This window comes from Neofelis nebulosa, chromosome 2 (assembly GCF_028018385.1).
Source record: "Neofelis nebulosa isolate mNeoNeb1 chromosome 2, mNeoNeb1.pri, whole genome shotgun sequence".
Taxonomy (NCBI): domain Eukaryota; kingdom Metazoa; phylum Chordata; class Mammalia; order Carnivora; family Felidae; genus Neofelis; species Neofelis nebulosa.
In genome coordinates this window covers 28,069,600-28,094,199 of record NC_080783.1, presented here as the reverse complement: position 1 = coordinate 28,094,199, position 24,600 = coordinate 28,069,600, and the positions used below count along the sequence as shown (strand labels likewise).

The following is a 24,600-nucleotide window of genomic DNA, read 5'->3' as shown; positions in this document are numbered from 1 at the left end:
ACTACTAGGCATTTATCCAAGGGATACAGGTGTGCTGTTTCGAAGGGACACATGCACCCCCATGTTTATAGCAGCACCATCAACAATAGCCAAAGTATGGAAAAAGCCCACATGTCCATCGATGGATAAATGGATAAAGAAGAGGATAAATGGATAAAGAAGATGTGGTATGTATATATATCTATATATCTATATATCTATATCTATATCTATATCTATATCTATATCTATATACACAGTATTACTCGGCAATCAAAAAGAATGAAATCTTGCCATTTGCAGCTGTGTAGATGGAACTGGAGGGTATTATGCTAAGCAAAATTAGTCAGAGAAAGACAAATATCATATGACTTCACTCATATGAGGACTTTAAGAGATCAAACAGGTGAACATAAGGGAAGAGAAACAAAAATAATACCAAAACAGGGAGGGGGACAAAACGTAAGAGACTCTTTTTATTTATTTATTTTTTTAGTTTTTAAAATTTACATCCAAATTAGTTAGCATATAGTGCTACAATGATTTCAGGAGTAGATTCCTTAGTTCCCCTTACCCATTTAGCCCATCCCCCGTCACACAGCTCCTCCAGTAACCCTCTGTTTGTTCTCCATATTTGTGAGTCTCTTCTGTTTTGTCCCCCTCCCTGTAAATTAAAAAAACAAACAAACAAAACAAAACAAAGTAGGCTGTTGAGCCACCACCCCTGCCCTTTTGTCGCAGAGGATAGTGCACGTTTCATGGAAGAGAAGTAAGTATTGGGCTATCAGACCTCACAACTGCCCCGGGGAGCCCGCGCCAGCTGCATGTACCAGGTCTAAACAGTGGTGCTGAAACTTTATCTTGTATGAGAATTACCAGGAGCTTGTAAAAATGTAGATTTCCAAGTGCCATCCCTGGAGATAGGGGTTCAGCAGGTCTGAGGTAAAGCTCAAGAATGTGCATTTTTAACAAGCATGCCAGCTAATTCTGACACAGGTCAGTATGTGACATAGGGGACCTACAAAAGACAACAATGAACAACTGCAAAAACAAACAAAACAAAACTGCCAGAAGTCAGATCATTTCCTTGGGGCTATGATTTGCTTGGGATTGAATCCCTTAATGATCAAGACCCTGTTTTTCATTTGTGGGATGATGAGAGCTGTCACTTATCTTTCATTGATTTTAAGGCTTGACAAGATATAATTTGCAAAGAGATTTGTTGGGTAAGTCACTCCATCAACTCAACATAAAGGTTTTTTTTGTTTTTTTGTTTTTGTATTTTTTAAGTTATTGGTTTACAACTGAGCTTAACTAATTGTTCCTAGTTTACCCACAATATCAGCAATTATATATTTTCCGGCAAGGGTCACAAATATCCTGATGATCTCATAGCAGTTTGTGTTATTATTTTTTATTTTACCTAACTTTTTCATTTAGCATGATTTAATATCTTCAAAATTTTGAATAAATTTAGTCTAGAGCCTGGGGATTTTTACCGGTTTGTATGAATGAACCACTTAAATAGCATAAGTTTTACACAAATTGATTGTAAGTTCCAATGTATAGGCCTGTTTTATTTTATTGAACATCTAGTTAATAAACAGCTGACAGTTTTGGGTACCCTTTTTACTGTAATGCAGGGTTTCTCAACCTTGTCACTATTGACGTTTGGGGACAGGGATTTGTCTGTCACGAGAAGCTGTCCTGTGGATTGTGGGATGTGGGCCAGCATCCCTGGCCTCTGCCCACTGCATGCTAGTACTGTGTAGTGTGCCACACGAAACATGTGTCCAGACACTGCCAGGTGTCCCCTGGGGGACAAAATTATCCTTGGCTCAGAACCACTGCTGTAATGTGCGGTAAATCATCTTCAAGTTTAGGGAGGGCAAACAAAGAAAAATAAAATCTGGCTGGAAAAGTGTTTCTGGTTTTGTGAGGTCTAAGGAATATGGAAAAAAATCTGTAATAATACTTTTGCACAAATAGAGGGGCACATGATTAGTAGTGACACAACAATAGAATATCTGGACCTTGGGGCACTGGGGTGGCTCAGTCGGTTAAGCATCTGGCTCTTGATTTCGGCTCAGATCATGATTTTACAGTTCCTGAGATTGAGCACCGCGTTGGGCTCTGTGCTGATAGTGTGGAGCCTGCTTGGGATTCTCTCTCCCTCTCTCTCTGCCCCTCCCCTGCTTGCACTCATGCTCTCTCTCTCCCTCTCTCAAAATAAATAAATACACTTAAGAAAATAAGAATATTTGGACCTTGGGCAAATGACTTACTGTCTGTTTCCTTATCTGTAAATATGGCTAACAATAATGCCTATCTCTCACAGTTAATGGAAAGATTAGTTTTATGTAAAGTTCTTAGAAGAATAATGGGAATGGAATAAATGACTTAATGCTATCTATCAGTATTATTTCTATTGCCATTATTTCTTGCTAGAGTAGGATAATATAACAGGTAATAATTCTAAATAATTTAATCAAACTGAAGATGTTAGATAATAATCACCACAGAGAGTGAATAAATCTTTGATAGAATAAATAGGAAGTGAACTGTACTTGGTAATTTTACAGGTGTGTGCCTGTGTGTATGTTGTATAATTTAGATTTTGCTGCTTCCGAAGAGCACATGAGATTTTTCACAATACATGTACATAATATAAACAGTGCTATTAAAATAGATAGGAGTAAACATTTTTAGACATGTAGAAACAGACATAAAAGTTATCCCTTTCTAGTGTTTTACAGTGGTCAACCATTAATAATCTACAAATTTTAAAAGCAAACCCAGTTTTCACTTTGGCACTCCTGTGAAAGCCAATTGTGACAAATCTCAGATCTTCATTGTCAAGAGGCGAGGGAATTATTTTGTTTCCTCTATAAGAATCATTCTTTCCCAACTGGGTCAGATCCTGGGAGACTGAATATTCCCGAACTCAATGTCTGTAAAGCAAGGTCTTTGACATCTTTTATGCCTGTAAGAAAAATAAGGAACAGGTTTTGTCCCAAATGAAGATGTTTACACACACACACAAAACTGTAAACGAATGTCAGTTGAGTTTCTTTAATGTCTGGACCCAAAACTCAAAATGATGCAAAGAAATTTTGACCCAGAGATTTCTGCTGGAGTAGAATCTCTCCCACACCCTCCCCCTCTCTTCCTCCTTTCCCCCTTCCTTCTCTCTCTCTCTCTCTTTCTTTCTCTCTCCCCCTCCCCCTCTCCCTCTCTCCCTCCCTCCCTCCCTCTCCTTCCCTCCCCCTCCCGCCCCCCACAATTATTATAAACAGTGGTTAGGAGAAAGGCAATCAGAGAACTTGAGAGGGTTGTGGGCAGTCCTTAGCACACAGGTGCTTAGCAGCACACCACGCTACCCAGGGCCTGCCTTGGCTGTGGCTCTTCTGGACAGCAGGGAACTTTGAGACCACTCCCCGAGGACCCAGGGCGCCCCAAGAGACAGAGGGTTGGAAGCGGGTACAGAGTGGACAGAAGTAGAGACGGCGGGAACTGCGGGTGGCGGCAGCAGCGCCCAGGGTCCGTGGCCCTCGGGTCCTCTGGGCTGCGGGACGCAGTGACTTTCAGGAGGAGCGCGAGCGTCCCCCCGCCCCTCCTGCCTCCACGCGGGGCGCGCCGGGATAGGGGCGGGGGGTGGTGGTGGTCCGAGAGCGCCCCCCTCTCCCACGCGGGCCTCGCGGGGCGGTGAGTCAAGGCCGGGAGCCGAGCCGCTCTCCCCGGCAGACCCGACCGAGGCGCGGGCGGCGGCGCGCAGGACGGGGATCCGAGACGCGCTCCCGCCGCCCCAGCTGCGCCGCGCTCCCGGCCACAAGTTTGCCCCGCGTTGGCCAAGTTGCGAGTGGGGAGCCTCTCCGGGGTCCGGGGTGAGCGTCCGTCTTCTCGCTCGGGCTGGTCCGGGCATGGCCGGGCCGGGAGCGTCGCCCCACGTCTGGGGGTGGCTGCTGCTCGGAGGTTGCCTTCTCGTCGGAGCCCAGGTAAGAGTCCGTGCCCCGCGGCACCTGCTTCCCGGAGCCTCGGGACACTGCGTTAGGGAGACGGAGACCGAGGCGCGCTGGGCTCACGCCGACACATCCGGGCGCGCGCGCACACACACACACACACACACACACACACACACGCACCCAGCAGGGTTTGACAGGCATTTAGTGGAGCTGCAAAGAATTACTTTAGGTGAGGGTCCTGGGGTGGGTACTATTCAGACTACTGTCTTGGTATATGCAAGGTGAAGGGATATTCACGGGTTCTGGATCAGGAAGCGAGGCTGGGAGGTGAATGAACTTTTCTTGCCCTTACACTCCTTGGTTCTCATTTAATTAGTCCAAATTATTTTTGTCTGCTGGCAATTTACTGTCACTTTTCAGAACTTGAACTTCTAGGATTGATAGTAACTACTACTGAAAGCCGGGATAACCGGCTTTCCCTGATAGAGAATCACGTATCATTAATGCGAAGATGTTAGATAGAAGAGAAATACAGTGTTAAATAAGGCTCAGTTTGCTAATGTTAAGAATCAGTGATAGTTGTCATTTTGTACCGATAATACTGTTTAGAGATTTTCTGGGTGAATTTTTTGAATGGAACCTCTATAATGTGCAAATTACAATTCAACGTCACATTTTTTTGAGTCAAATAAAATGTAGGGTTTACACTCAGCTTTTCAGATGAACTGTAAGGAGATGCGTGTAGTTGTGGGTGTAATGCAGAAGAGCCCTGTGAATTTAAGCTGTATCAACATTATTTCTCTCTTCTTTTCAGCAGGGGGCGCACCTTGACCATCAAATGGAGCCCCAAGTGTTTCTGTGTTGTGTTTTGGGTTTTTTTTTTTTTTGTTAGTTTTTTTGTTTTACATTCTTTAACCATGAGAAAATCAAGGCATTGATTTATGTACTGATACTGTCCAAACTTACTACTATGTTTTTGGCTTTCAGATGACCAGTTTATATGTCAATTATCCTAACAGCGCTAAGGTAAAGGGAATAGTGTTCTGCTAAATACTGGGCTTTACCTAGCATGACCAGGATGTCTAATGCAAACTACTTATGTTAAAAAATCAATCGAACAATATGTGTGTTTTATCTTGACTAATACAATTAGCAATTGTAGGGTATGCTCAAACCTGAAAATTTTTCACTAACATAACAGAAGGAATATGAGCAAATGGGAAAAAAAGACACCCTAAGAATTTGGTGACAGTTATGGAACTCTGGTGATCTCTAATATATTTCCTGTGTTTCTGTCTCATAAAATACGAATAATGTGCTTAAAAACATTGCTTCCTTGTATAAGGGAAAAATGAACTCTAACCATTTGTTTTATTCAGTGTTCTAGATTGCTTTTTCCAAGGGAATGGAGGATATTGATTAGCACAACCCCCACCCCCACCCCAATCACTATGGGATTGTGGGAAGAATTTTTCCTTTAATTTTAGCTTTCAATAAAACAATAAGGACATTTGGATGCTTTTTCTGTAATTTTAAACTATTTACATCTTGGGCCATATAATTCCTTGTTGTGGGGAGTGTCTTGTACATGTAGGGTATTTAGCAGCGCCCCTGTCCTTCCCACTAGATGCCTGTAGCATCCCCTGACACCTGCCCAGTTTTGACAACTAAAAATGTCTCTAGATGTTGCCACATGTCCCTTGGGAAGCAAAGTTAGCTCTGGTTAAGACACATTGCTTTAAACTGACTTCAATTTATATTTATAAATTAAGAATTGTATGAAATGACAGTTTGTGATAATATGTTACATTTTTGGCCCCTTAAGCAAAATCTGAAGGTTAAGCGAAATCTGGAAGTGAAAAGAAAGTGATTTAGGTCAACACACTGACACCTTCTCTGATATTCAGTTTCTTCGTCTTCATTCCCAGCTAATATGTATATTGAATTTAGAGAATATATTGAAGGGAATGCATCAAAGCAGAAAAGCTTGTGTAGAACAAATGTTTAACATTCAGTAAACATTGGATCACATACCAAAATAGATAATATAGACTAGTATCTGTCAATTGGTTTTAAATATCTCTGTGATTTTTGGTTGGTGAAATTGCTGCCTTGGCCTGAATGCACAGTTCAAAACCCATGCATTCACGCCTCAGGTGTTATTACAGTGCCCAGTAATGCCTTTCCTAAAGGCAGGTGATCATGTGGCAATGGGGAGCACTGTATAAATATGTGTAGTATTTTGTTTACTCTGTCACTGGGTCCTTCTGGACCCAGATTCTGAGATGGAACTAGTGTTACAATTAGATTTGTTTGGTGGGGGGATAATGCCTCTGAAAGAGAAGGGAGTGAGAAAGTATGATCGGACAGGGAGAGCTTCACATCGGGATGCAAATCTGCCAGAGTCTCGGCCAACCTCACGCAGACCTCAGGGGTAAAGGTTGCCCATCGGAGGAGTCCCACGTGGCGATAAAGTGGCCAGCTCCTAGTACTCCCATTGTTGCTTATTTACTAGCTCAGGGTTGTTTGTGTAATTGTGCACTTGGCCCCAGATCTGAGACTGGCATTTGAAAGTCGGGCAGCTGGAGGCTATCAGGCAACCATACTCCTTACAGACAGATGGTTGGTTCTTTCTTGAATGACTATCTCAGTGTCTGCCTTCCTTACAAAATTATCAAGGAACAACATTGGTTTTGCTGGGCTCGAGAGTCAGCTGACTCCACATGATTCAGTCACCTACACCAGGCTCCATGGCTGCAGATCAGTGTGGCTCTGACAGTATATGGGCAGGGAAGTGAATGCAAATCCATCACCACAACTGGAGAAAATTCCCAGAAGATCATGACATAGTGGATGGAAGTATATATGTTCTATAGAGTACTAGGTTTGAGCAGATACCAACGGGCAGGTTTTATTTTTCAGTAATCACTTCAGGGACATTCTGGTGTGGGGGAAGGAGCAGTAGCCTCGGAACCCAAAAACCATGTTCAAATTCCTCCTCTGATAACATGAAACCTCCTTGGGCATGAAACTTGATCTCTCTACTCTTATTTTGTTCACTAAGAAGGATAAGCTATACTGACCTTCTAGTGTAAAGATTCAGAGTCTACTGGGGAATCAAATCTCTTACTTGTGGGGAGGGGATGAAAATCAGTGACAATATTTATTTACCTACCAAGTACTAAATACTGTGCTAAACATTTTAATCTATTGTTATCTCATTTAATTCTCATAGTAACTTTATGAGATAGGCACTGTAATTATCCATTTCATGAGAAAATGGAGCTAAAATATGTTAGGTAATATTCTCAAGTCACACAGTTAACAAGTAGAGTAGTTATGATTTAGACCCTAGCTTCTACTCTGAAATTCTCCCTCTCACTCCCCCCAGATTGGTGCTCTCATTGTGGAGATCAGTGTGGCCCTGCTTAGCTAAGTTATGTCTATTCATACCTTCTGTCCCAACAGTATTCACCCCTGTGTATATATCCCAAGGAATTTCTCACACAAGTCCATAGTGGTTATTGCAATAATTCTGTGGTGTTGGGGTCAACTGGGTGTTCATAATGGGATACTGTGAAACTTAAAAAGCAGTAGATTCAAGGTACACAAAATAGCATATATGAGATCCTTTCAAAGAGGATAAGATACGGCATATAAACAATGAGATATATGACATAATTCCACTTACATACATTTAAATACAAGCACATGAAGCAGCAATATATATTGTATAAACATCGAGATAAAAGATATATGTGTATATGTCTATTCACACAAGTGGTTGCATTTGGGAAGGTAGAGAAGTAGAAGTGGGGTATAGAGGTAAAAGGGGATAGATCGATAAATAAATAAAATGAGTAAGCCTACAGCCTGTATGTCAATCTCTGTGTCAGTTGGAGATTGTGGTGATAACAGATGTAACTACCAACAAGCCATCATTGGTAGATTTAAGAAGGAGGACAGGGGCGCCTGGGTGGCTCGGTCGGTTAAGCATCCGACTTCGGCTCAGGTCATGATTTCACGGTCCGTGAGTTCGAGCCCCGCATCAGGCTCTGTGCTGACCGCTCAGAGCCTGGAGCCTGTTTCAGATTCTGTGTCTCCCTCTCTCTGTGACCCTCCCCCCGTTCATGCTCTGTCTCTCTCTGTCTCAAAAATAAATAAACGTTAAAAAATTAAAAAAAAAAAAAGAAGGAGGACAGAATGAGGACATAGGCAGCTTCTCCAAGATGGTAAGCTAAGGGACTGTTCTTAGCAAAATCAAGCTGAAACTTGCCTGGATTATGTCTGCATTGTACTTATTTCCATAAGCACTACTGTAGTTAAAGATCCAGTGGTTGGTTGGTTCTCCTTCTGACCTGTTGACAGCCAGGATGGTTTCATTGTCTTCTAGTCATAGGGGAAGCCTTGTAGCCCTAAGGCGGTGGACTTCTCTGTGGCTGCACTGTGGGTAGAATCTTCAGCCCTGGCAGCCCAGAAGCTCCAAGATGGAAGGGAGCTAGATATGGCCTTTTCCTGCCAATGCACAGAGAGGTTTCATGTCTTTGGAACTTCCTCAATTCTTTGTGAATAAAAATACTATCTTTCACTGATGTTCACACATTCCATTTATTTTCCCATCTTGAGCTTCAGTTGGTTTTGTCATGTACTAGAATCCATGTTCTTTCTTTCTTCTGGGGTTTTTGCCTTCTTCCTGAGTTACTCTTTAAATCTTTTAACAGCATTGTGACTTTAGGCAGCCCATTGTGCCTTTTGAGTCTTCGTTTCCTCCATTCTAAAGTGATGGGCAATAATGGTGTTTATCTCATGGGATGTGAGAATATTGAATTGAAAAGTATGCAAACCGGGGCGCCTGGGTGGCTTAGTTGGTTAAGCAACTGACTCTTGATTTTGGCTCAGGGCATGATCTTACGGTGTGAGATCGAGCCCCACGTCGTAGAGCCTGCTTGGGATTCTCTCTCTCCCTGTCTCTCTCTCTCTCTGCCACTCACCTGCGCATGCTCTCTCTGTCTCTCTCTCTCTCTGTCTCAAAAAAATAAACTTTTTTTTTGAAAAAAGAAAAAAAAGAAAAATATGCAAACATGCAAAAGCCTTAAGGTGTCTAATAATGAAAATGCCAGATCTTTTCTGTAAGTAGATTGGCTAAGGGCTTTTTATTGGATGATTATTAGATTGAGATTTTTAAAATTTATTTTATTTATTTTTTATTTTTGAGAGAGCGCAGGAGCACAAGTCAGGGAGGTACAGAGAGAGAATTCTAAGCATGCTCCACCCTGTCAGAGTGGAGCCAGACGTGGGGCTCAGTCCTACGAACCACGGTATCATGACCTGAGCAACCTACTGAGACATCCAGGCACCCCAGATTGAGATTATTTCTAAACATGACTGGGAGCCACTAAAGGCTTTGTGTGTGTGTGTGTGTGTGTGTGTGTGTGTGTGTGTGTGAATTTTTCAAGGTTATTTTCTGCCTCCAACACTGTTCCTTCTATTCCTTACAGTTTCTCCTTCAGAACCCAATTACATTCTGACAGCAATTGGACATTTTATTCATAGTGTTTATTAATTTATTAACAAATTATCTTCTGAGTATTTATTAATGTGAGTACTTGATTAATATCTGTGTTCCCCTTTCAAGAAACCATTCTGAAGACAGAGCAGGTAATTGGAAGGCAGTTGCAGCCATTCTGAGAACACTGGTGTGTCTTTGTAGAATTGGAGATGCAAGTAGGCAGAGGGAATCAAGAGGTAGTTAGAAGGTACATTCAGGTGAAGGAAGAGTGGGTCGGGGCAGATATGATGAGTGAAATTTTTAGATAAGCTGTGTGTGAGGTACCTGAGTTATTTAGTAGATGGTTGGATATTATAAAGCTTAAGAAAAGCTCTGGATTAACATCAGCACTTCATAGGGGGTCCCTGAAACCACGTGTGTGAATGATATTCTCAAGATGTAGTCTCAAGATGATATTCTCAAGATGAGATGTAGTCTCAAGAATGAGACTACAGTGGAATTAAAAGGGCTGGCTAACTTGTTTAAAAGAGGGTATGCAGATAGGTTTTTTTTGTAAGATTACCCCTGGATTGTAAACTCACAGGGGACAAGGGACTAATAAACAATTTGGAACACCTTGTGACAATTAGCATGGTGCCTTTGGGTAGCATACATGTTTGAATGAGATCATTTGTATTTCTTTCATTTTAAGAAAACTCATCCTCTTTGATCCCACTTGGAACTGAAGTCTCTAAGCATTTACTCCAGTTTTAATTTTAAAAATTAATCACTCTCTTCTAAGGGACAGAAGTAACTGCCCTGGGTACAAAGGATGTCACAGAACCTGCATCTTTCTAGTCATGGAGATGGAGAGAAAAGTGCTGTTGGTCTCTAAGAGAGTTCAATATTTCCAGAGCTCTCTTGTCCTAATAAGTGATAAACAAGCAGGCTCAGTGTTGAGCCTGACCGTTATTCCATTGGCTGATGGAATTTTATAGATGCTCAAAGAAAGTAAATCATAGCTTTTTGGAGGGGGCAAAAGTATATAAAATGGTTAAGATGATGGACTTTGATATAAGAACTGAATTTGTAATCTAAGAACTGAATTTGGAATCTATGTTTCCTACTCTCTAGCTATCACTTAACATCTCAAAAACTCAGTGTCTCCATTTGAAAAATGGGGATGACCTAAGGCCAAATTCATTGAGTTGGTGTGTGGGTTACACATCATGAAAACCTCAGGAGAAGCATTTAATGTAGTACATGTCACAGAGTTTGCTCATTCTCCCTGCCATCATTGTCATCATCATCATCATTTTGATTATATTTTCTAATTAGCTACTGTTGGTATAGAGAAACTGTTATTTTTAGTTATTGATTCATACCTACCGAGTTTATTCTGGAGCAGTAACAATTTTCTCCAATAACTATATCTGTTACTTCTTTTTATCTTTTGTCTTATTGCATTAGTTAGAACTCCCAATGTAATATTGAATGGTAGTGATTATTATAGGCATTCTATCTTGTTTATTATTATTACTTCAACTGGGACTTCTTCTAAAGATTTATCAAGTATGATATTCGCTCATGTTCATCAGTGCTAATTTTATTGGTTTGTTAAATGTAAGGCTCATGTAGAAAGTTCTGAATTACATCATGTATGATTTTTGTTTTAAAATCATAAATGATATGCTATTTCTTTAAAAATATGTCTAAAAATAGCTGTTTTGATGTTCTGCCACAGATAGTGGACTACATGAGGGCAAGAACTGATTCTTAATAACTTTCTACAGAATATGGTACCTAGTAGATACTAATTGAATATTGGTAAGTGTTTGCATGATCGTAGATAGAAGAAGTATTATATATTGCTGCTTGAATTCGCAAATAAGTCAAATACTCTTGTTAATGATAACATACGTATTGGGTGCCCCTTTGTGGCTCAGTTGGTTAAGTGTTTGACTCTTGATTTTGGCTCAGGTTATGATCTTACAATTCATGTGTTTGAGTCCTGCGTTGGGCTCTGCACTGACGGTACAGAACCTGCTTGCAATTCTCTTCTCTCTCTCTCTCTCTCTCTCTCTCTCTCTCTCTCTCTCTCCTTCTCTCTCGTCCCTCCCCTGCTGGTGCTCGCTCTCTCTCTCTCACTCTCTCAAAATACATAAATAAATAAAAAAAATAAAAAAATAAGATACGTAGCTATAATATATTTAAACACCTAGCAAACAAACAAAAGTGTTGCTTAACACTCTGGCCAAATATTCGTGTGACTAGATTGGAATGGACTTCTATGTGTCATTAAGGCAAACTTCTGTCTTTCCTTTATGAAACCATTTACATAAAATTGCAAACTGGTTGCAAATTCTTGAATAAGAATAATTTATATTACTTGTCACTTCCCTTATTTATATAATGAGGCTAGTGCTGTTTTCTATAAAAAAAAATTCAGTTATTTTTTTAAAATGCACTTTCTGAGAGCAAAGATTATGTTTAACAATGCATTTAAACCAATTTTGTGGGCATGAGATATGTCTAAGCTTGCATATCCTTCTGCCCACACTACAAGAGAATCTACCTTCAGAAAGGCACTCATGCATATAATGAGCCCAAGGTGGAACTTCTCCTCTGAGCATATATTCTGGCATCTTATTTCCTAGATGAATAAAATCAGTAAGACATGACATCCGGAAGCTTTTGGGTAGTCATGTAAGTGAAAGTTAAGCACAGTTTTCATGTGGATTAATTGAAGTTAGAGATATCTAAAAATTAGAAGAAACCATAGGTGGACACATGGGGCTTTCCCACAGTCTTAAAAATGCCTTTTAAAAATCAATCCACAAAATGCAATATACTTCTGTTTCTCACCAGATTGGTCATATATAAGTAATGGCATTTTGTCTGTGGGTCTATCACATTTTTTTTTTTTTTTTACCACTCATGCTAATTGTGTAGTAAGTGCCCAAGAGCCACACTTTAGCCCCTGACCTACCTGAGGGCCAGATCTATGGCTAGGGTTTCTTTTATTTCTATCTTCTGCCACAGTGTCTATAAGTAGTGTTTTCTCCATGAAAGGTCTTGGTAGATACTTGTAGAATAAATATACTCAACAATCCTCGCTGCAAAACCAGCACAATGAGTGGTGTCAAATGAGTAGAAAACTGGCTGACATCTTTTCTGTGAACAGAAGGAGGTACCCTGCAAATAAAATTCTTTTTCCCTAGGTCTTCTTGTTTTCAATTTAGCAAAATTACAGTGGGCTACTAGGTATTACCTTTATGGTGCAGGCTCTCAAAGGGATTAGGACATGGCCTCGTTCTCCAAGGAGCTTCCACTCTAGAGGAGACCGAATGCCAACAATGCAAAGAGGAGTTCTGTGCCTTCTGTCTCCCATCCTGTGGCATCTGTCCATTCTCCTTCTCTCGTGTATTTTGTCTTTTACTTCAGTTGTTTGTGCAGTGTAGACAGAAGGTCCTCAACTAGAGATGGGAAAGGCCTGCCGATCTCTGCCAAAGGTTCTCATGTTCAGCACTTTTTTTTTCTTTTTTGCTTCATTAAGTTTATGTTGGTCAAATATATGTAGAAAGTGATAAAAATATAGACTTGGTGGGGCACCTGGCTGGCTCAGTTGGTGGAGCGTGTGACTCGATCTCAGGGTTGTGAATTCGAGCTCCATATTGGGTGTAGTGATTACTTAAAAAATAAAATCTTTAAAAAAAGTATAGGCTTCATAATACTAGTTAATATTTATGCAGTGTTCACCATATAAAGGCCTTTAACTAGATGCTTTATATGGATTACTTTCTTTAATCCTCACAACAACTTTAAGAGGAAGGCAAGAAGCATTTAAGAAATTATTTTTATTAAAACATTTTTTAAACATTTATTCATTTTTGAGAGACAGAGAGAGACAGAGTGTGAGTGGGGGTGGGGCAGAGAGAGAGGGAGACACAGAATCTGAAGCAGGCTCTAGGCTCTGAGCTGTCAGTGCAGAGCCTGATGTGGGGCTCGAACTCATGGACCTCAAGATCATGACCTGACCTGAAGCCGGACACTTAACTGACTGAGCCACCGAGGCGCCCCAAGAAGCACTTTTTGAAAGTGTTTATTTTTGAGAGACTGCAAGTTGGGGAGGGACAGAAAAAGGGAGGACAGAGGATTGGAAGCAGGCTCTGAGCTGACAGCAGCAAGCCCATTGTGGGGCTTGAACTCACAAACCACAAGATCATGACCTGAGACACAGTTGGACACTCAACAGACTGAGCCACCCAGGCGCCCTGGCAAGGAGCATTATTATTACCTTTCCAACATCCATTTAATTCCTCAGCAACTTTGTGGCAAACAAAGACAAGTGGTAGAGGAAGGATGCACAGTGAAAAAAAAAATCCAAACCTGAAAATCCCTACCCTTGTGAACTTTACATTCTGTCATTCTTTTGAAGCCTGCTCTACCTGTGGTTTCAGATATATGTGCCAAGAAATTTCCCTAGGTTATCTAGTCAGATGTATATTGGCACAATTTTACATTGAAAGCAAGATAAGATTTGTGCTTTCATTATACAGATACAGGAAAACAAAGAATACCTTATCCATTGAACAACATCTTTCTATTTAAGTTTCAGCTATGTGAGGTGAACAAGTTCTAGAGGTCTGCAGGACAATATAGTGCTTATAGTCAGCAACATGGTATTGTGCACTTCAAAGTTTAAGAGGGTAGATCTCATGTTAACTCTTTGTACCACAAAAAACAAAAACCAGACAAGAATCACAAGGACACTTTGGAAGATGTTGGCTACGTCTGTTACCTTGATTTGGGTGATGGTATCATAAATGTTTGCGTATGTCCAAACCCATTGAATTGTACCCATTAAATATATGAAGTTCTTTGTATTTTAATAGTGCTATTAAAAAAAAAACACCAAAATACCTTACCCAACAAACAAACAAAAAACCCCAAACAGGGCAAAATGGGTGAAGGTTGTCAAAATAACAAGTTTTAAAAGTTTTAAAATAAGTTTTAAAATAAGTAAGTCATGGGTTCCTTGGTTGCTCAGTCTGTTGAGTGTCCAGTTCTTGATCTTGGCTCAGGTCTTGATCTCAGGGTTGTGAGTTCAAGCCTTGCCTTGGCCTCTGTGCTGGGCATGAAGCCTACTTAAAAAAAAGTCTTTTAAATAAGTAAGTCATGAGGATGTAATGTACAGAATGGTGACTATAGTTATAATACTGTCTTGAATATTTGAAAGTTGCTAAGAGGATAGATTTTAAAATTTCTTATCACAAGAAAAAGAATTTTGTAAATGTATGGTAATGGATGTTAACTGGATGATTTGATATTTGCATATATTGTGGAATGACAAATCATTATGCTATATATCTGGAACTAATACAACATGTTCCACATGAGTGAAGTCAGATGATATTTGTCTCTCTGACTAATTTTGCAATGGACATTTGGGCTCTTTCCATACTTTGGCTATTGTTGATAGTGTTGCTATAAACAGTGGGGTGCATGTGCCCCTTTGAATCTGTACTTTTGTATCCTTTAGATAAATACCTATTAGTGCAATTGCTGGGTTGTAGGGCAGTTCTATTTTTAATTTTTTGAGGAATCTCCATTCTGTTTTTCAGAGTGGCTGCACCAGTTTGCATTCCCACCAGCAGTGCAAAAGGGTTCCCCTTTCTCCACATCCTCACCAACATCTGTCATTTCCTGAGTTGTTAATTGCAGCCATTCTAACAGGTGTGAGGTGGTATCTCATTGTGGTTTTGATTTATATTTCCCTGATGATGAGTGATGTTGAGCATTTTTTCATGTGTCTGTTAGTCATCTGGTTGTCTTCTTTGGAATGGACATGTCTATTCATGTCTTTCATCCATGTCTTTACTGCATTATTTGTTTTTTGGGCGTTGAGTTTGGTAAGTTCTTTATAGATTTTGGATACTAACCCTTTATCTGATATGTCATTTGCAAATATCTTCTCCCATTCCATCAGTTGCATTTTATTTTGTTGATTATTTTCTTCACTTTGCAGAAGGTTTTTATCTTGATGAGGTCCCAATACTTCATTTTTGCTTTTGTTTCCCTTGCCTCCAGAGACATGTTGAGTAAGAAGTTGCTGTGGCCAAGGTCAAAGAGGTTTTTGTCTGCTTTCTTCTCTAGGATTTTGATGGCTTCCTGTCTTATTTTTAGGTCTTTCATGCATTTTGAGTTTATTTTTGTGTATGGTGTAAGAAAGCGGTCCAGGTTCATTCTTCTGCTTGTCACTGTCAGGTTTTCCCCTTGCTAGTTTTTGTTTGAGAAACTCTTTATCCCTCCTTGTACTTTGAATAACAGCCTTGCTTGATAAAGAATTGTTGGCTGCATATCTTTTTGATTCATCACATTGAATATATCCTGCCACTCCTTTCTGGCCCGCCAAGTTTCTGTGGATAGGTCTGCTGTGAAACTGATCTGTCTTCTCTTGTAGGTTAAGGATGTTTTTCCCCTTGCTGCTTTTATAATTCTTTCCTTGTCTGTGTATTTTGTGAATTTGACTATGATATGCCTTATTGATGGCAAGTTTTTGTTGAATCTACTGGGAGTTCTCTGTGCTTTGTGGATTTTGATGTCTGTGTCTTTCTCCAGATTAGGAAAGTTTTCTGCTGTGATTTGCTCACAAAAACCTTCTACCCCCTTTTTCTCTCTCTTCATTTTCTGGGACTCCTATGACTTAGATGTTATTCCTTTTTAATAAGTCACTGAGTTCTCTAATTCTTAAATCATGCTCTTTTGCCTTAGTTTCCCTCTTTTTTTCTGCTTCATTATTCTCCATAGTTTTGTCTTCTATATCACTAATTCACTGCTCTGTTTCATCCATCCTTGCCACTGTGACATCTATTTGAGATTGTATCTCGGTTATAGCATTTTTAATTTAGTCATGGTTAGATTTTACCTCTTTTATCTCTGCAGAAAGAGATTCTATGCTTTTTTTCTACCCCATCTAGTATTCTTATTATCATGGTTCTAAATTCTAGAATACATCTTGCTTATATCTGTATTGATTAAGCCCTGGCTGTCATTTCTTCCTGTTCTTTTTTTGGGGTGAATTCCTTTGTTTTATCATTTTGGAGATGAAAAAAAATTAATAAAATAAAAAATGAAAGTTAAAAAATTAAAAACAACACAAAAAATCAAATAAAGGAAGCTAAATCCTAGGTGTGTTTTGGTCTGCTTGTTAAAAGAAACTTGATAGAATAGAAAAAAAAGGGAAAGAAAAGGAAAAAAGTAAGAAAAAGTTTAAAAATTAAAAAAGTATATACAATAAAATGGAATAAAATGAAATGAAGAAAGTGACATAGAATTAAAAAATTACAAAAACCAAAAAACATAGTAAGTAGAATTTAAAAAATTATTAAAAAAAATGAAAATAATAAATTTTTTCTCTTTCTGTATCCAAGAAAAAGAAAAGAGAGGAGAACAAAGAAAAAAAAATAGACCAGCAACAGAATGAAACCTGAATGAAGTTACATCTAGTTTCCCCTAAAATTCAAGCTATGAATCACTTTATAGTCCATATACTCAGCAGGCAGAGAGACTTGTGATGGTCCTCTAGGGCATTTGCTGTGAAGGTGCAGTTGGGTGGGGCTTGGTGTAATGGCTCTGTTCTCCACTAGGTGGCCCTTCTTAGTTTACTGGGGTGGATCAGTGAGGTGTGCGTATGCATCTATGTGCACACACAGGAGAGGTGAAAATGGATTCACCCAGCTTCCTAGTCTCTGGCATAGGAACTCTGAGCTCTGAAATTTCTGACTCTGTGCACCCCTGTTTATAGAGTCCTAATGGTATTGAAACCCTCTTCTTTCTCCCTGTCAATGGTTTTGGGGAACAGATTTCTTGTTCAGTCCCTTGTAAGTGTTTCCACTCTTTCTCTTTCCACTCTTTTGGAGGGAAAGCTTTTCCTGCACTCTTCTCCCCTTTCTCTGTTCTCTCTCTGCAAAACCAGCTCCCTACTTGGGGTGCCTGGGTGGCTCAGTCGGTTAAGCGTCCAACTTCGGCTCGGGTCATGATCTCATGGTTCATGGGTTCAAGCCCTGCGTCGGGCTCTGTGCTGACAGGTTGGAGCCTGGAGCCTGCTTTAGATTCTGTCTCTGTTTCTCTGCCCCTCCCCTACTCTCTCTCTCTCTCAAATATAAAAAATAAAACATTAAAAAAAACCCACACGAAACAGCTCCCTACCCTCCGTGGCTTCTCTCTCCCCCAGTTCACCTCTCCTCACGGCATACTTGCCAAGTTCTGTGGCTCAAGTTATGCAGATTGTTGTGTTAATCCTCAAATCAGCTTCCTAGGTGTGCAAAATGGTTTGGTGATGATCTAACTGCATTTCAGGATGAGAGAAGCCGAGAACTTCCATGCTGCTCTGCTTTCTTGGCCCTTCTGCCTGTCTCTCCATTTATCTGTCCAAATGTTTGTGTCCCAAACTACACTGATCTCACACTGTCTTGTCAAATATAGCTCTCTCCCACTCCCCTATCCCCCCACCCCCACCCCACTGGGTTAAATTTTACTTTACCTCCAATAAGACCATGTGGATTCACACTTCTTCCTGATTTAGAAACCTTTTATTATTCCCATATCTGCTGAGTAAATTCCTCATTACTTGTTATCTCTTCCTCCTCCTCCTCCTCCCCGCTATTACTCATTCAACTAAGAACAGTCACACCTTGCCTCCTCTCTTTCATCCATAAAGCCAGCTATTATGTGATCGGTGGTTACATCCTCGTATCAGAAATCAAGGAAACCAGAGTTTAGTTCCAACATTCATCCCCCCTGTTTTTTGGGGGGTCATAGATGGTTTAATTTACAAGCTCTCATAGTAATTTTCCTTTATTCTCTTAATGTACATGCACAATTGTTATAGCTAATGAGTGCACAGAGTTTCTACTATGTGAAACTTACCTTATAGTTTGTGGGCCTTATTATTGATGGTGATTTTTACCTCATTGCTTTTGCTGGAAATTAGCCTTCTCATTCTCATTGGATATCAACCATGTTATTTTTCCCAGTCACTACTTCCCAGGAATCCACAGCTGTGCTGCATGACAGATGTGTTGCCTCAGGTGGTGACACCATAGATGCAAATGGATGGAATGTTGACCAATGCAATTTGGCCTGCAGCCTGATTTTCTGTATCTCAAATTTTTGTTGCCAACTGCTTGAAGGAAACAGTCATCTTCTTGATGATTTGTTATGTCCCCAAATAGGGCAACACTGTTTTTTTGGGTGAAGGTAGCTTATTTATTTTGTATTGTACTGTTTTTTTTAGGTTGTACAATGTGATTCTTTCAAAGGTGTACAACATGATGATTTCATGTATGTCTACATTGTGACATGATTATCATTATCAAGGTCATTAGCACATCAATCACTCACTTTTTCGTTCATTCTTTTTTTTACTTTTATTTTTTATGGTGAAACACTTAAGATCGACAGACTTACCTTGGAGATATTATGGGTTTGGTTCCAGACCATTGCAATAAAGTGAATATTGCAATAAAGTGAGTCAAAAGAATTATTGGGTTTCCCAGTGAATATAAAAGTTATATTTACACTATACTGTAGTATATGAAGTATATAATAGCATTATGTCTGAAAAAAACAATGTACATATCTTAATTACAAATACTTTATTAATAAAAAAATGCTAACCATAATCTGAGCTTTCAGTGAGTCATAATCACTGATCACAGATAACCATAACTAATATAATAATAAATGAAAGAGTTTGAAATATTGCAAGTATTACGAGAATGACACAGAGACATGAAGTGAGCAAATGCTGTTGGAAAAATGGTGCTGAAAGACTCACTCGATGCAGGGTCACCCCAAACGTTTAATTTGTAAAAAAAAAAAAAAGTATCTGAGAAGTGCAATAAAGTGAAGTATGCCTGTATTTGAAATCATGTGTTTCCCCCTAATTGCAGAGACCTCATTCAAAGGAAATGTTCAGCTTTTCTATGTTCATAGAAAACTTCTCAAATTCTTAGTGTGGAAAGATTTTGAAAGCCATTTCAGATGTAACTAACTAATTAGGTTTTTAAATAACTAAAAATCTTGAGCCAACTTTGCTGAGATTTGAAAAGGGAGCCTTTGCCTTAAGGATTGAATGTTGCACAAACCTGCTTGATCTTATGTGCATAGTTTTTAACTTGGCTACCTCTGACTTTATGTTTTGATGGCAACTTTGTGTAAAATAAGTAAATTACTTTTGAGGAAGATACACATAGTTACTTCATTTGATTGTCAAGGGAGTTATTTTAAATTAGTTGATGAGTAATAGTTGACAATTAGTTTCTTGCTTAGGAGATCTGGTAATGGGTGGGAATTTAAAAATTCTCAGTTCTAATTGGGTTTCATTGAGAATAATAGGGAACCTTTTATATTTATAGAAATCTGTAAATTATGGGGAGCTACCTAATGCGTGGTTTCTTTTGCATTCACATTCTTTGCCAAGTAGTCTTATTATATTTGAACTTAATTTCCTCAAATTAATAGATTCTATTATGTTTCATTTAACATTTAGTTGATCTGTCATGGTTATAATCATTAATAAACTAAATACAATTCACTAAAAACTATTATATGAATTAAAAAGCTATTTTGAGAAAATTGTAGATTCACATGCAGTGTAAGAAATAATACAGGGATACTATAAACCTTTCACCCAATTTCTCCCAGTGGTGACATCTTTCATAACTATAGTACAATAACCCAAGCAGGAAATTGATATTGATGGAATCTGCCTCTTTAATTCAGATGTCACTGGTTTTATATATATTCATTGGGCATGTGCGTGTGGGGGGCAGTTTTATGTAGTTTTATCACACATAAGCAGATACACGAGACTTACCACCACAGTTAAAATACAGAACAGTTTCAATACAGGAATCCCTCCTGCTCTCCTTCTATGGCCACAACCTCTTCCTTCTCTTCCCTTGTCCCTCCCTCCCCCAATACCTAGCAATGGCTGATCTGTTCTTTACCTCTATCATCATTAAATTACTTAAGAAATTAACATTGCTTTTTCTAAGTAGTAATTGGACTCTACAAATACCTAATAAATTCATGTGGTTAAAATGAAAGAGAAAGGGTGAATGACAGGTGTGAAAAATGACAGTTCTGTGTGATCACATTTCTAGTGCTGCCTTCTTAACTGATTTTGAGCCACGTCACAGATAGATACATTATATTCTTTTTTAATATTTATTTATTTTGAGAGAGAGAGCATGAGAGAGTAGGGGAGGGAGAGAGAGAGAGAGAGAGAGAGAGAATCCTAAGCAGGCTCCTTGCTGTCAGTGCAAAGCCTGATGTGGGGCTCCATCCTATGAACTGTGAGATCATGACCACAGCCAAGACCTGTGAGACACTCAACTGACTGAGCCCCCAGGTGTCCCTGGATACATTATATTCTTAAACTGCTTTCGGTTTGTTTCCTGCATGAACGAGTCATGGGAAGTTTTATGGTTTATTGCCTAATGTGAAAAATGGACTGGACTTTGGATTAGCTCTGAGTTAGAGGTCAGTTTGTGAAAGGATTAAAAATCTTGAAGGGTGACTGGGTGGCTCAGTCAACAAAGCGTCTGACTCTTGATCTTGGCTCAGGTCATGATCTCATGGTGTGAGATCCAGCCCGGTGTTGGGCTCTGTACTGATGGTGTGGAGACTGCTTGGGATTCTCTCTCTCTCCCTCTCTGTCTCTGACCCTCCCCCACTTATGCTCACTCTCATTCTCTCTCTCTTGAAATAAATAAACAAACAAAAATCTTGAGAAGTCTGGACGCTTATGTTGTGTGTGTGTGTGTGTATTCTGTGTATTTTATCCATATAACTTGTTTTACTTTGAATTAACAAAGGACAAATGGGGAAACACTTTCATAGTTGGTGTTTTAATTAAAGGTGGATGGTTCAAAGCTATCATTTATTATAACAGATTCCTTTTCTTTGTTAGAACCCAATATTACAGACAATAAATTATAAATAATTAAAACCATGTTTCAGTCTCCATCTCACTTCACAAAATAAAAACTTTGCCTGCTCTCAGGGACGCACACTCCTGAGAGTGAAATCAGTATTTAAGAAAGTAAAATAAAATATTAATAGGTCTATATGAACTCTTTTGAGGCCTGTGTGAAAACATGGAGTAGAAAGTTAATAAAACTGATTTATTATTTGGCCCAGGAAACTAGACTATATGACAAGTCCTGAATTCCAAACAAATCTTTTTATTATAGACAAGCTCACCTTCCTTTTGGAGTATGGAAAGTAGAATGTCTAAAGAAATTCATTCTCTTTAAAAATTCTTTCAATCCTTTCTGACTTAGAGTCAGATTTGGTATATAAATATTACAATAACTTCCTAAGAAGGCATTATACACATTAAGGAAACTTCATTTTATAAAGGAGATATTTTTGCAAAATTATAAAATCATCATATTTTAACAGGTCTTACTTACCTTTGTTTTTTGCAACCACCTTGTGGCAAATCTTCATTTACTAGAATGAGGTAATATTTTAAAATATTATATTGTGTTTTTTCAAGTTAGGTGGATTCTTTTTTAAAATATTAACTTATTGAGATAATTGTAGATTCATATGCATTTATAAGAAATAATACAGAGAGAACCCTGTACCCTCTACTCAATTTCTCCCAGTGGTAACATCTTACAAAACTATAGTACAATATCACAACCAGCATATTGACATTGATCCAGTCAAGATACAGATATATTCCATCTCCAAAAGAATTGCCTTTGTTGCTGTTCTATAGCCTCTCTCACATCTCCTTCTCCTCAGCCCTGGGGCAACCACTAATCTTTTCTCATTTCTATAATTCACTTTGTGTCCTCTCTCTTTTTTTCTTTGTCCGCTTGCTAGAAGTTTGTCAATTTTATCATCTTTTCAAAGACATAGCTCTTTGTTTCATTGACATTCTCTACTGTGTTTTTTTGTTTGTTTGTTTTAATTTTATTGATTTCTGTTTTTATCTGTATTATGTCTTTTTTTCTACTTGTTTTATTGTTAGTTTGCTCTCCTTTTTCCAGATTCTTGAGATGGAACATTGTGTTATTGATATGAGACTTTTCTTCTTTTGCAATGTAGGTATTTAGTGCTGTAAATTTCTCTCAGCGTTGCTTTAGCTATGCCTTATGCATTTGGATATTTTGTGTTTTCATTTTCATTTAGTTCAGTGTATTGTTTTGATTTCCCTTGAGCCTTACTTTTTGACCCATGGATTATTTAGAAGTGTGTTGTTTAGTTTCCAAGTGTTTGGAGATTTTCCTGTTATTTTCTGTTTTTGATTTCTAGTTTGATCCCATTGTCTGAGAACATACTCTGTATGATTTCAGTTCTTCTAAACTTGTTGAGATCTGTTTTATGGCCAGGGATGTGGTCTGCCTTGATATATATTCTGTGAACACTTGGAAAGAATGTGTATTCTGCCTTGTTGAGTGAAGTGTTCTATAAATGTCTATTAGATCTCTTGGTTGGTGGTCTTGTTGAGTTCTTTTATCTCTTTGTTGCTTTTCTGTCTAGTTGTTCTATCAATGGAGAAAGGAGTATTGAAATTTTAAACTGTAATTGTGGATTTGTCTATTTCCTCTTTCAATTCTATCAATTTTTGCTTCACTTTTTTTTTTTGATGCATCCACTTTTACGATAGTTGTGTTTTCTTGGTGGAATGACACTTTTGTCTTCATACAATGTCCCTCTTGGTCTCTGGTAAGTTTGTTTTCCTGAAGTATACTTTATCTGGTATTAATATAGTTGGGGAAATAAGGGTGTCAATAGAAGTTCAGGTTCCCCAGCCAGCTGCTGTTGGCACCTAAGATGGGGCTCCTTGTTACTGATGGGTGGGGATGGGAGTTGTAGGCCCCATGTGGTCTCCACTGACAGCACAATGGGGTGGCCTCGTTGCAGGCTGACTTACTTGCTACTCGCTACTCAGTCTTTCCTGACAGCACCCCAGAGGGCGGATGGAGGGATACCTTGTTACTGCCAGCAGGGGGTGGAAGTCCAGGCTCCCCAGTAACACTGGAAAGGCGAGGGCACTTGTCCCAGAGCAGTGTGGGTGAATGTCCTGGCTCTCTACTTTGCTCTGAAACTATCTCTGGAGAGAGTGTAGGGTCACCTCCTTACAGCCCGCCAAGGTAGAAGACTAGGCGCTCCACTTGGCCTTTGAGGTGTCAGGATAAAACTGCAGCTTTTCTCCTGTGGTGTTTGGCTTAGATTGGGCTATTATTGTGTGAGAGTTTTCTGTCTAGTCAGGCTCCTCCTTTCCTTCTTTGCTATAGAGAGCAAGGTTTTCTGGAGGCTTTTTTTTTTTTTTGGTCAGTGTCTCTTGGTGTTTCTGAGTTACCAGCTTCTCACCTCCAAGTCCCAAATACACGAGGCAAAAAGAAAACCCAGAGAATTCACCACTGTGTTGTTCTTTGGGATCTGAGGTCCCTAGCTGGTCTGCTTTCTGCTCTTCACATTTCAGAATTTTATCTTATGTTCATTTTATGTATAATGTCTAGGGTTTTTAGTTGTACTTACTGAAAGAAATAGAGAAAAGTATATCTACCCCATCATGCCAGAAGTAGAAGTTCCAGAATGCTTCTTTTCAAAAACATCTAATTTATGGGTGCATGTTTACTTAAAAATGGAATAAATGTGAATATTGAAATTATGAAGATTTGCATATTCTGACTTTAACCAGTCAGTATGTGTAACAAGAACGTTAAGTACTTTCAGTAAAATACATCGTTTTCTTTCAAATTGTAAATGATCACTTGCCCAGGAAAAATTAGTAACATCTTGTTTTTACTAAATGTGCCATTTTGCTTTGGATGCAATTGTTGCTTTTGGAGTAATAGGCATTGAACATGAAAACTCCTCTTCTGTTTTAAGTACATTATGATTTTACTGTCTCTCTATGGTGAAGAACACTTGTAACTGTAACTAAGGAGGGAGAGAAAGTCATATAAAAGATGTTAAACATTTCCTTATCCTCAGTTGGAATGACTAAAGAGCAATTTAAAAGTTCATGAATTAGCACATTCTAATCAAACTTGCTCCTGGTTAAATTGGCCACATGTGTAGAGTAAAATATCTGTAGAAGCTAAAGTTTATATGATGCTTATGTTCCTGAAAAGATGA

At 39.0% G+C, this 24,600-nt stretch overlaps 1 protein-coding gene across 1 annotated transcript in view; it reads left to right on the top strand.

The window, feature by feature from the left end:
- Window positions 1–3,351: 3,351 nt before the first annotated feature.
- PTH2R (parathyroid hormone 2 receptor) overlaps window positions 3,352–24,600 on the top strand; it is an 84,057-nt gene continuing 62,808 nt past the window's right edge. Inside the window, exon 1 of the mRNA XM_058707035.1 lies at window positions 3,352–3,974. Within this exon, the coding sequence (XP_058563018.1) occupies window positions 3,900–3,974 (75 nt within the window). The 5' untranslated portion in view covers window positions 3,352–3,899. The remainder of the gene's footprint in view (window positions 3,975–24,600) is intronic.